This window comes from Terrapene carolina, unplaced genomic scaffold (assembly GCF_002925995.2).
Source record: "Terrapene carolina triunguis isolate 2854851 unplaced genomic scaffold, T_m_triunguis-2.0 Scaffold95, whole genome shotgun sequence".
Lineage (NCBI taxonomy): Eukaryota > Metazoa > Chordata > Testudines > Emydidae > Terrapene > Terrapene triunguis.
In genome coordinates this window covers 25,217,418-25,230,278 of record NW_020664446.1, presented here as the reverse complement: position 1 = coordinate 25,230,278, position 12,861 = coordinate 25,217,418, and the positions used below count along the sequence as shown (strand labels likewise).

Genomic DNA, 12,861 nt, shown 5'->3' with positions numbered 1-12,861 from the left:
AGCAGCACATCCTGTTCTGTCCTTCCAATATATTTTGTACCCTGGTATTACTGTCCCATTGATTATCTTCATTCCACCAAGTTTTTGTGATGCCTATTATATCAATACCCTCATTAATATGAGGCACTCTAGTTCACCCATCTTATTATTTAGACTCCTAGCATTGGTATATAAGCACTTTAAAAACTTGTCACTTTTTAGTTGTCTGCTATTAACATGATGTAACTGAATGGGACTTTTTTTCATTTGACTGTTTCTCATCAGATCCTACCTGTATTTTATCATCTTCCATCCTCTCCTCCTTACTAGGACATAGAGAATCTCCATTAATAGATCCTCCCCTAAGGGATATCTCTGTCCCAGCCACGTGGTCCTCTGCACCTGTCGTTTTAGTTGTAGTTCAATAATAATTCACTCTATACTAGTAAAAGTAACATAGCATTTTGTAAAATGATGAAATCTTAATATGAAAATTCAATGCATCCCTTATTAAGTCTTTGCAGAAAAATGGGAAAAGACCACCAATATTTTGTGCAGATTATAAGGTGCACAGTTTAGTTAAGCTCTGCTGTATTGAATTTTGAAGGAAACACTAATTTTTAAAAGCACTGCAGAATAAATTGAATTTTGTATTTAATCTTGGTTTAGTTAAAGTTTCTAAAACCTAATTTGACCACAGGGATAGTACATTTTGGTATAATTTTCTTTAATGAGGTAGGCAATGATTACTAGCAAGAAATACTTAAGAGATTAATTAAAGCTTGTTTTCATGACAGAGACATGATTTCCTGTTATGAGATTAAAACTGATTTTTCAATCATAAATATACAATATTTTAAAATTGTCAAAATAATTCCCATACTATTCATATTTTGATAGCATTAAATAGCAATCATTTTTAAGGATTTAATAATGTAAATAAATACTACTTAGAAGCAGCAATAAAAATGTAAACCCATAAAATGCTGCCAAGTGGTTTAGACTCAAAATTTGCCCCACCTTCTAGGTTATCAAATCAAATCCAGTCCGGGTTGATAGTGACTGAAAGTTGCTACCAGATACCATCTTATTACCATTAGGTGGCTTATGTGAAATGAGTTGGTGGTCTCACTTCAATTCCTAGACGCCATCACAAAATTCAAACTACCACAAGAGACAACCTTGTTAGTTTCAGCAAATCTGACAAGGATTGAACTGATCTGGATACTGAATACTTTTTCACTTAAGGAAGGGGCCCTTTCAGGTCAGCACTGAGATACATCTGCCTCATCAATGTAAGGATTCTTGCATTGCCGTTGCTGTATTTTTTTCAGTGGACAGAGGATTTCATTTTCCAAGATGATTTTTGAGCATTAAATGCCGTACTTCTGATTTAATGGTAAAGCTGTGCTTAGGCACATAGGTTAGTTTCCTGGACTTTTTTCCCCTGTCCATTCAATTATGATTGAAGAAAGAAAGTCTTTTGCCATTGAGTGGAAGAATTGAGACCACAGGTCTCCAAAGAAGGATTAAAACAAGAAAATAAAGAGTCCTCCAGGTACAGAGACTCAAGAGAGAAGAACAATATGAACTGTTGAGAAATCTCATAGGAAGGAAGTAGCTACTTTATTTCTTTCTAACAGCAGCAGCAGCAGCACTGAGGGTACACCAGAATAGCCTTAACTTCAAGTTTACTGGCTTAAATCTCCATCTTAATTTAAATATGTTTAAAGCAAAAACCAGGATTAACCAGGCTGAAGAACATCGGAAGTTAGCAAACAATTGCTGTAACTGCTTAGACAATGGAGATACTGTACAACTGAAGCTCATTAATAATGACTTAATATAGTAGTACTCTGGATAAAGGTTTCGGTACCTTTTTTTTGCTCACTGGACATTAAAAAACAATTAGAGACACTGACAATAGGTATGCTGTCTGTCACAACATTTGTTCTTCTAATGAGAGTTATATGCCCACAAACTAAGTACTGTAAAGGATTAAAATGTATAAGATAGGTGAATTGTGGGGGACAGTTTACATTAAACTGTCTAGGTAAAATGAATATACTTATATTTACAAAAAGTGCAATGAAAACAAAAATGTTTAACATTCCATTTTAATTGAAGATGTTGATACAGTTTTGTATTTTTGGTAAAAATTACTTTAACATATAGATCTAGCATGACTTTGTGACGTATAAGAGCAAGTCAGAAGCTTTTAATTACTCCCACTCCATTGCTGATTGCTCCAACGTAATCAATAAATGAATCATTTCTTGCAGTATTTCAGTTCCCATCATTAGCATTCATGTCCATTTGCATTAATTTTCTCCCTTCAGAATAGATAACAATTCACCATTTTCCTTTAGTTCCTGTAAAGAAATTATAGAATAGTAACTCGGGGCATGTATATTTTGCAATTACCGCTGACAAATTCAACAAGGATGAATTTCAGACAAAAAAATGAAACTGTCCACTATTCAGGAGGAGATAGACTAAATAACCCACTAGAGGTCCCTCTCAACCACAAGTAATTAATTTTTGTAATTCTGTATTTAAAAAAAGTTTTACAGAACATAAGACACCCAACATGCTACACAAAGGAAAATAAAAAAAATCATGATCCATCAATAGAATTTGTTAAAGTTTAAAACCATGAACTGATATAAATTATAATTTACGTATGCTCTAGTCTGGTTAGTTAAATTTAGTTCAAATTATAAGTCATTCAGTCTGGTTCAGCTAGTGTGAAATGTTCTGTTTTTCTTAGCTGTATATGGAAAATATCTACAAGCAGAATATTCGTGCATATTCACAGTCATTTTATAACATCTTCAAATTACTGTAACATGCATATGTCAGTAGAATGCATCACTAAAGTGAGCTCTCAATAACAGGTAGTCCAATACAGCTGTTTATTTTTCAAAAACTACTGGTGAGTATAACACATTCCAACTTCTTTGATGCTCAAAATTATACTTATTCATCAATGTATGAGTTAACCCAAAATTGTGGTAAGTAAATAAAATTTTAAAAAAATCATCTATATAATTTAAGTAACATCACATTATTTTCAGAGCTAAATGGGATGTATCGATTATATCTTCCCATGAGTTACAATGTGTACTGGCTATAAAACATTCAGACAAGAATAAACTCAGGAGTATTAGGGGTTTAGGAGACTTTGCCTGCTCTGTTACAAAAATCAAAAACCACAGTAACAAATGCAGATCTATTTTTGTTGCTTCAGGGTCTGTTCAAAATACTACAATAAACCTTACATTTTTTTCAGGAATGAGACAGTTTGCTAGGAAAAATGTCTCACCACCTTATTTGAGAAGAGCAATGTCAAAAGTAAAACTAAAAAGCAAATGAAACCTGTAACAATGCACCCACAGGGTAAAAATGGTCTTTACAATAAAGGTAGCTGACTGCTGTCAAGAAAATACATTTCATTGCTATATCAGAGTATGTGAGCATGCTGGAGATTTAAAAGCTCCTTTCAACCATATGTTGAAATAATGGTAGTCATAGTAAAACCACCCAAGTCATTCCATTTCAAAATCTAAGGCCATTACATAGGAGCTTATGTATATGGCAGTTCTAAAAAAATATTTTCTAAGTTCACACTAGAAAAGTCAATTTACATTTTAAACAGGAGTCGCCACCTGCTTACCTTAACAATATCCAGCCCTCCAACAAGTTCACCTTTCACGTACAACTGAGGGTATGTTGGCCAGTTTGAATATGTTTTTAATCCTTGCCGCACCTAAGGAAAATAATCTTAACTTTAAGGCTCTTAACAGCAGCTTTAGTAGTGTAGTAGACATAACGGTGACATCTGTGGGGCGGAGGGGACGAGATAAAGACTCAGACTTACCTCTTCATCCTCTAATATGTCAAATGTCTCATAATCAACACTATAAAGAAAGATGAAAATGAATTATAAATTTTTGCAACACAATACCCACAAAAACATAACACATTTATTTGTTTTCAAACTACCAGATAGCCACCATCCATAATATAGGAGACTCTCACAAGATCTCTATTTATAATCTATAAGCAAGAGACTGCAGAAAGTCAGCTACTTAAGCGGGACATCTGGTATTAGCCATTAAATACTCCGAGTGACACACTACTTATTTTACGGATACTACAGCTTTTTTAGCATCTACATCAAAATCAAAAGTTAGTATAGACCAAAAAATACCCAATTTCATTGAACGACTACTTACGCTGACTAGACAGAGTGACATGTTACACAAGAAAAACTGAGTATGTGCTTTAAAGTGTGCAAAATAAATGTGATATTAAAAATCATTCGGTTCACCAACACAGTGCTTAAGAATAGAAAAAGTTTTAGACACCAAAATAAACTATTATACAGACATGAAATGGTCTCAGGCAAAGTTACTGATCCATAATGGTACACTTATTTTGTTGTTAATTCCTAGAGTTATTTCATAAACACCAGACAGTAGGCAAATTCTTATGCTCTGATGGGCATTGAAACACAGGCAGGGATTTGTATGAGGTGTTTCTGAACTCTACAAATCTCTATTCTGATTGGCTACTGCTCTCAGTTGATTCATAGGGCCATAAATATTGTTGATTACCCTTGCTAGTCAAACATCTAACCAGAGAAATAAGACAATATACTTTTTTTTAAATGGAATTATTCAAGGGGCAAAGCTGCTAAGCAATTCTCAAGGGACAAGGAGCTGTAGGGGAAGATGGGAAATCAGACATTAGGCATGGCAAAACACTCAGAATTTGAGGCAGCCATGTTTATTGTGGGCAAAAGGGAATTCTAGAAGAATTGCAAGGATTTTTGTAGTCAACAATCAGATTGCAAAGAGGAGAGGATGAGAAGGGCATTCACAGTGCTTGCTGTTAGTTAGCCTAGCTACCACCAAGCTAAGTAGTTACTTTTCATTAATTAAATTTGAAAGTATGTGACATATAGTGTACTCACTGCATTTTTTTTAGTAGCCAAATAACTTTAAGTAGGGATACAAGTTCCATTTTTATTACAATTATCAAATGCCAGCTGCTTTTCCATCTCTCTCTCCAGTGATTATTGAACTAAATAGCAAGCAACAATTATGGATTTGAATTAACTAGCAACTATTTGCACTATGCAACGTCTCACACAGAACAAGAGAGTTACATGTCCAGCAATAATCAGGAGGAGTAATTCACTAATATGATTAGACAGAGAACTTGTTCAACAGACCTTTGAGTGTGCTGAAACTGCCTCCCACATTCTGGCAATCACCACTGGCAGATGTTAATCTTATACTAAATGTACTGTGAACTCAGTCACTATACCAGGCATCTCCCTCTTGCCGTTTCTCTTTCCACTAAAGCCTTCTATTTTTAGGGCATTAATAAGATGCCTCCATTAAATGTTTATAAATACATTTTTAGGTGAGAGAAAAAGCCATTCTCCCATTAGAATGATTCAATTTACTATTGCTACCTGGTGTTTTTCCACCTTTTAAGTTTACTTATAAACATTGCACTTTTATTCATTACAAAGCTGTTATCTTTTAAATAATAGCTACATACCCAGTGCTGTTTAGGATTTCTATAATTTGCTTGCTGAATCCACATTTTGCCATCTAAAATGAGAGAAAGACTTATTAGATTACAACACTATCTTTCAAGTTTTGTGAAGTTTTAAAGTTCTTAAGCCAAGAAAATTCCAGCTTCCAGATTCTCATATCACAACCCAATTAATCTGTTTTATTTCTAAGAAATAACCCTTCTTGATGTGCACTCTCTCTGCTGTCCTCCTTCCGCAATCACCTTTTAACAGCTACATTACATTTGCTCTGCCAAGTTTAACTTCATAGAGCAGTTTGTCTCTTTGTCACATGCAAACACTTGTAAAGTGAATGAAAACACTGAGAATCATCTCCCTCATTTCTTCTGTTATGAGAGCTGGTGTTTTGACAGGTTTCCCGAGTGAAGCCATTTTCCACATTCATCCATTTTGGTCTTGAAAACTGGTTACAGCTAAGATGCAGGTTATTTCTTAAGAGTATTCAAAGAGAGCCAAAGCTAAGAAGTAGCCCAGAAGTATACTACTTTTGGATCCACACATTTCATAAAACCTTATTTCTAAACACATGTAAAAAAGAGAAGCTTACTATTCCCCATACATTTTTCCCTTTACCCATCACTGTCCATTTTGCAAGACAGGCAGCAGTTTTCTGGACTGACTTGGTAAATTCTGCATCTGCACAAAGACTCATTCTCATTTTGAAAGGGAATTATCTATTTTAGCTTATTCCCATATGGGATCCTCTATACACATTATTTAGTCCAGACTACCTGCCCCTCCTTGAAGATTTGACTTTTTTGGCAGCTCAGATGCAAAAAACAAAAATTTGAACTTTAGGCTATGGAGCCTCTCTACAACTGGCTGTTTTTAAGGTTAAAAATGAGTTAGCATCTCCCTTCAGGATTCCAACACTTGCTAACATGGTGAGTCAGCAGAAGTGCCATGATTATGTCGCAGAATGCATGACTTCCATTGACCTCCGTGCCATTTCCTGCCCTGGGGTTGGAGCTCCCAGTCACCCCTCTCCGCAGCTCCCACCCCTGCAGGTGGCATGGAACCCCTCAGAGCTCCCTGCTGCCGTGGGCAGCAGGACCCCCAGAGCTGCTCAGCCACCGCGCTGGGGGACCCCGGAATTCCCACTCTCCACAGTGGCAGCGGGGGACCCCAGAGCTCAAGCAGCAGTGGGTGCTGAGCTGAATCTGCCTCCCCATTTTGTTAGGGATATTTTTTAATGAAAATCAGGGACAGGTCAAAGGCTTCTGTGAATTTTTGTTTATTGCCCATGACCTGTCCATGACTTTTACTAAAAATATCCATGACAAAATCTGAGCCTTAGTTATAAGTAATAAGGAAATTGAGCTCAGGTAAAAAAGAAATGAAATGGAAAGAGGGAATCATACATGGAAAAGCCTAGTTTCCCACCTGAAGCAGAGCTCCTTCTGTACATATATCCCCTCAAAACTACTGAATAAACATTTCATGAAATCAGATTACTAAGCGGGGTAGGGGGTCATCACCTAGTATCCATCATTCCAATCGAAAGTTTACATTTTCACCCATACCGCTATACCTGCCTCATTGTTCACAAAGAGGCCAGTTTATGTATGTGACACATTGAGAAACAAGCTAACCTTTTGAATTAGTCATTTATTACCATTTCAATCCTAATTATTAACACTTGTCTGTCTTCGGTCAAATTTATTTTAGTCTGGGGGGATAAAAAAATGGCAGTTCAGACAGACCATCTCACACATGTAAAAAGAAAACAAGTAGATCATTTATGGTATGTGGTGCCATAAAATCATCCAGCATCTTTTTTAAGCTATGTTGAAAATTTACGTAACCAAACAGAGAAACGAAAATGGATAGGACAACTGCTCAGGTAGGCCACAAAGGGGAATTCCAAAAGAGATGTCTAGGATCAACATGGCAGGTAATAATTGAAGGGTAGGCCTCACGTGTGAGAGTCTGACTACATAAGCAGCAAGAGAGAACTAAGAGTGATATATTTTATCTGCTAAACACAAAACTATCAGCACAGGGACTTTTAGACTAAAACCAAAAGGGGGAGACAATTCAAATCAAACAGTATAAATGATGTAGATGAAGCTGATGAATGTAACTAAAGTTTTAGTGAGATGATTGCATCACCACAGCAACATGCTCAGCTGAGGTACTGATAACTGTCAGATAAATTATAGATTGCTTTGCACGGTCTGTAGAAGCAAGTCAGACAGGTAACTTCCTGATATCACTCCAATTTCAGCTGCCAAAAAGAAAAGAGGTTTAACAGTCCCTTCCCTGCAGATGTGAGCATCAAAAGAAATTACAATGAAACCATTTTGGAGATCTTTACCTGCTTGTTTCCTTTCATAAACAGCATCACAGAAGCTTTGTTTGTCAGGACTTTAAGTCTAAAATAGGGGGGGAAATGATATGAAATATCTCAGTTCAATTATTAACCATACCTTTGATCTACTTCTTCAGTAACATACATATAAGATAGGAAGATAGTTTATAGGTTTAGTAGATACATTTAAAGCTGCATTATAAACAACTGAATTTATTTATATTCCATTCTATTTCATTCTCTCCCTAAGCCACTGTAAACCATATTACTTTTAAAGCCACAATTATTTTTTCCAGATTAAATTGCAAATACCTAGATGCATCAAACTTAAGGGGAAAATTCCATATTGAATTGGAGATATTTTTAATACAATATCCAGATATCTGTGTATCTAATCACAGGTATCAGAAAGACACAGTGGGTGAGGTAATACTTTTACTGGGCCAACTTCTGTTGGTGAGAGAGACAAACTTTCGAATTTACACAATAATGCTCTCTTTGAAAGACCTGAAGAAGAGCTTTGTGTAAGCTCAAAAGCTTGTCTCTCACCAACAGAAGTTGGCCCAATAAAAGATATTACTGAACCCAGCTTGTCTCTATAGTAGCAGTGTTGGTCCCAGGACATAACACTGCACAGTTACAGATATGTAATCTACACACAATATTTCAAATGCAGAACCTAGCTATTAGTGATTCATCTTCTTCTCATACATCATTAGATAAAGTCTTTGCTAGAACTCTACGAAAAGTTATGACTGACATCCAATAGTCAAACCCATTTCAGTTGAGACGGTATTTTAATATTTTTGGTTGCTTGCTTGCTAAGAATTTACTGTTCCATAACATTTTTACAGGTTCATAACAACCTCTTTCCCCAAATTCTCCATCAGGAATTTTGACGGGTCATATACAGAACATTAAAGTCCCACAACATCTGATAAAATAGGGCATCAAATTTTATGAACTTCTAAGAGAGCTGCCAGGTTGTAGAAAATATGCTCCATTTTATTTTTTTTTAATTTCCCATTAGGCTTAATTCTTTGCTTGAATGAGTGGAGAGTAGGGGCCGTAGGGAGCCAGCTGCAGCTCTCTGATCCTCTAAAGGGGGAGAATTTCATTACAGACACATTTAGCAAAGAGAAAGAGTAGCACGGTCAAACACCTAGGTTGCCACTGTTCTGTTGAGTGACTTTCCCTTCTGCATTGACCACAGAAGTCAACTGGCCAGAGATTCACAAGTGCAAAATGTAAAAGAAGTTTAATTACAGTGCTGTAAAAATACGCTTTGGTTTTCAAAGGAAACTGGGAAGCTGGAAGACAGCTATGGAAAGCTGAAAATTAAGCTGGGCAACAAGCTCAACTGTTTCAAGATGAGTACAATAATGTAATTAGACAAAGATTGGAGTGGATCTAGAACTTCTAGCCTAGCTCTATGAATAGGAGTTCTATGACTGTCCTGCACAGTGAATGGACAATTGCCATTTTGCCAGAGTTAAAGTATCAGAATGAATGAAGATTTCAAATCCTTGTCTTACAGCTCTCGTTGCTTCTTTACTGAGACATCCACCTGAACCAATCTTAAGTGACTTCATTAAAACATATTTAGATCCTGTACAAGCATCCTTTTCAGAGATGGAAGAAGTGACATCTCATATTATGGCTAATGGAGAAAAGAAACTAATTGTTTTTGCTTCAAAGGCTAAGCAAAGCACAAAACAAAGCATGAATTGGATGGTACAAATTAGGAATTAATTTCAGAGCTTGCAAGTTGGCACGGGGGAAGGAGAAGACCAGCAAAAGCACCTCTTGCCGAAAAAATTCCATTTAAAAAGGAAGTGACTCAGAAGGTATAACTCATCACCCAATGGAACCAATCAGTTTTGCTAGAGGGCATGGCTCACTCAGTAGTCGAAACATTAGGTTTCAAATATTGAGTCTCCTTGGAGCTAATGGTTCAAATCCCAAAAAATGCAGGTTAAGCTCTTTATCCTCAAGATAATTTGAGTTCCATGTAGTTTGCTGTAAAGAGGTGTTTGGGGTTTGTTTGTTTTCAAGATTAAAAATAAAAGGTCTGTTTGCTCTGTGCAGACATTTATTACCCTTACCCATGACAAAACATAGTGCTGTTCATTATCACATTATTTTATTATCGTTTCTGTAGTCTACTGAAGTTTATGTTACTGTGTAATTTCCTACCAATATTTTCAAGTACTTCTACTTGTTATATACACACACACAGTAGTACAAAATATAGCCTTTATCCTGTAATCAGATCTGGAGGGGTCAGACACTATAATACAGCATAACGCTATATCTGAATATATTTGACTGCAGAATCAAGGCCAAAATGAGTAACTAAAACTTGAAAAAAAAACATATTGCATTATCATATTTGAATAATATGAGTATTAAGCACAAAAAGTAAATTAAAGGGTATGCTCTCATCTAACTTTTGCATGTTCGGATTTGTAAGTATTTAACTGTGCAGCCTACCAGTGCTTTATTGTAATACAGTAGAACTTCAGAGTTATGAAAACCGAAGTTACAAACTGACCAGTCAAGCACACGTCTCATTTGGAACCAGAAGTATGCAATCAGGCAACAGCAGAGACAAAAAAAGCAAATACAGTACAGTACTGTGTTAAACTACCAAAAATAAAAATATATATATATATACATACACACACACACATACACACACACACATAAGGGAAAATTTTAAAAAGATTTTACAAGAAAGCGAACTGTTTCTGTGCTTCTTTCATTTAAATTAAGATAGTTAAAAGCAGCATTTTTCTTCTGCATAGTAAAGTTTCACAGCTGAATTAAGTCAATGTTCAGTTGTAAACTTTTGAAAGAACAACCATAACGTTTTGTTCGTAACTCTGAAATGTTTGTAATGCTGAACAACCTACATTCCTGAGATGTTCCTAACTCTGAGGTTCTACTGTAGTTTGCATTATATGTTATTTCCCAAGCGTGGTTTACCAATGCTTCTTTGGCAGTTGGGATCAGACACTTCCAGAGCTTTATAGATACCCAGTATCACCAGCTTCAGACTATGAATAGGTATGTGTGTGTCAATATTTGCCTTCAGAGAATAGATGTAACTTGATAATTTAGCTTCCTCTTTCCTGTCTTAACGGTGTGATACATAAGATGAGAAACAAATTCCCACTACTTGCTAGCTATTGCTATAAAATAGGAAGATGCTTCACATATTTAGAGCTTATGATTTGTTTGGTTACCAGGCTTGGCTTAGTGGAGCAGCCAAATTTAAACAGAGCATGTGCTCAAATGGGAAGACTCAAGAGGCCAGACTGGCTTCTAGATACTAGGTCTGCCTTGGGAGATTAAAAACCCACAATGCATCACTAAAAAGCACATATGTCAAAGGAGACAACAGTTGGAACTAAAGAGTGGGGAACGAGGCTACATAATTATACTGTACTGACACCATAGTAATCAAATCTATACCCAATCAGATTCAAAATTTTTAAAAAGTTACTTGTAGAGATACAACATTTTCTATAAAAGGATTTACCTATGTTTCCTTTCTTAAAAAACTAGTTGTTATTCAAGAAAGGAGACGGGAGGAAATCTGTGTGTCCTATTTTAAATGTAATAAAACTTGTAGTCTAAGTAAATCCTATCAAAACAGCATACCCAAATGTTTACTTCAATATACCATCACCCATGTTATCTACAATTGAAGAGGTAACTAAAAGATTCAATTACTGTAATGCTGCAATCTTTCATTTGAAGTAATTTACTTTTTAAGTGCTGATGTATTTCTGAGAGTCAGAATATGGATGTTGCCTCTAAACTATAACATGCTGCTAAAATAAAGATATAATGCATCATACTTGTCTTCCAATTTGTGTGCCTTGGGACAAATTGTGTCCAGTTCTCCAGAAGCCTCCAGTTCCTGAAAAACAGGTGTTCAGATTTAGAAAGAGATGGTTATATATATATATATATATATATATATACACACACACACACATATACATACACACACACACACACACACACACTTTTAAAAACATGCAAAATATAAAAAAGATGCAGATTTCTCAATTTCTAACCTTAACAATATCCAGTCCACCTATAAGCTCTCCAGCTACATATAACTGTGGATAAGTAGGCCAATTAGAGTATGTTTTCAGTCCTTGACGTACTTCTTCATCAGAAAAAATATCAAAACTGCTAAACATAATGTTATGTTTGTTAAGAATCTCCACCATTTGTCTGCTGAAACCTGGATATAAAGAGGATATCAGTTAGGCGGTGATTAATTTAAATTATATCTATTTTTAAATAAAATGCTCTCGTGGCTATATGAAAATTTATTTGGTTAAAAAATGTACTACAGATCATTCAGACAATAACCCTAACTCCCTACAAGGTTCTAGTGTGTTTCTTTTTCTTATTTGAGAGTATTAACATGATAAAACAAAAAAGACAATGAATAAAAATGGTTTTATTACTGCGATTATTAAGCCTAAGTATCTAGACAGTACGTATGTCTGAAGTCTGCCTGCATAAACAATTACATTCCGTAACTTTAGTGTACTACATTTTGGTGGAACATCTTATGATTAAACCTCAAAGAAATCTATTTCCCTAGTCTTGACTTGTTTAGTCCCCCTCCTTCCTTCTGCATCCAAAAGAAAAGATACTCTTTGCCCTCCTCCACATCTTCTGCTCCCTATTCTCTTCCCCCCACACACACATTTTACATTCCTGCAGCTCTTCCTGTTTTCTCCCTCCAACTACTGCCTGTCTCCCCCAAACACCAATAGTTTGAATTAGTTGAAACTGACTGACTAAAGAGCACGGGAACTACTATTCAAGCCTATTGGGTGGCAGTAGTTTGACTTTTAAAATGGCCTTTTTCTGGCTGCGTTTCAGCTGCCACTGCTTTGACACTATTTTCCCTCCCACATCACAACAACTT

General features: G+C 35.8%; 1 protein-coding gene across 1 annotated transcript in view; it reads right to left on the bottom strand.

Annotated features, from left to right (window-relative positions):
• Window positions 1-2,080: 2,080 nt before the first annotated feature.
• GLRX3 (glutaredoxin 3) overlaps window positions 2,081-12,861 on the bottom strand; it is a 34,037-nt gene continuing 23,256 nt past the window's right edge. Inside the window, exons 5-11 of the mRNA XM_024213275.1 lie at window positions 11,990-12,162; window positions 11,768-11,829; window positions 7,908-7,965; window positions 5,554-5,606; window positions 3,860-3,899; window positions 3,656-3,748; window positions 2,081-2,351 (exon numbers count right to left, since the gene is read on the bottom strand). Coding sequence (XP_024069043.1) covers window positions 2,301-2,351; window positions 3,656-3,748; window positions 3,860-3,899; window positions 5,554-5,606; window positions 7,908-7,965; window positions 11,768-11,829; window positions 11,990-12,162 — 530 coding nt within the window. The 3' untranslated portion in view covers window positions 2,081-2,300. The remainder of the gene's footprint in view (window positions 2,352-3,655; window positions 3,749-3,859; window positions 3,900-5,553; window positions 5,607-7,907; window positions 7,966-11,767; window positions 11,830-11,989; window positions 12,163-12,861) is intronic.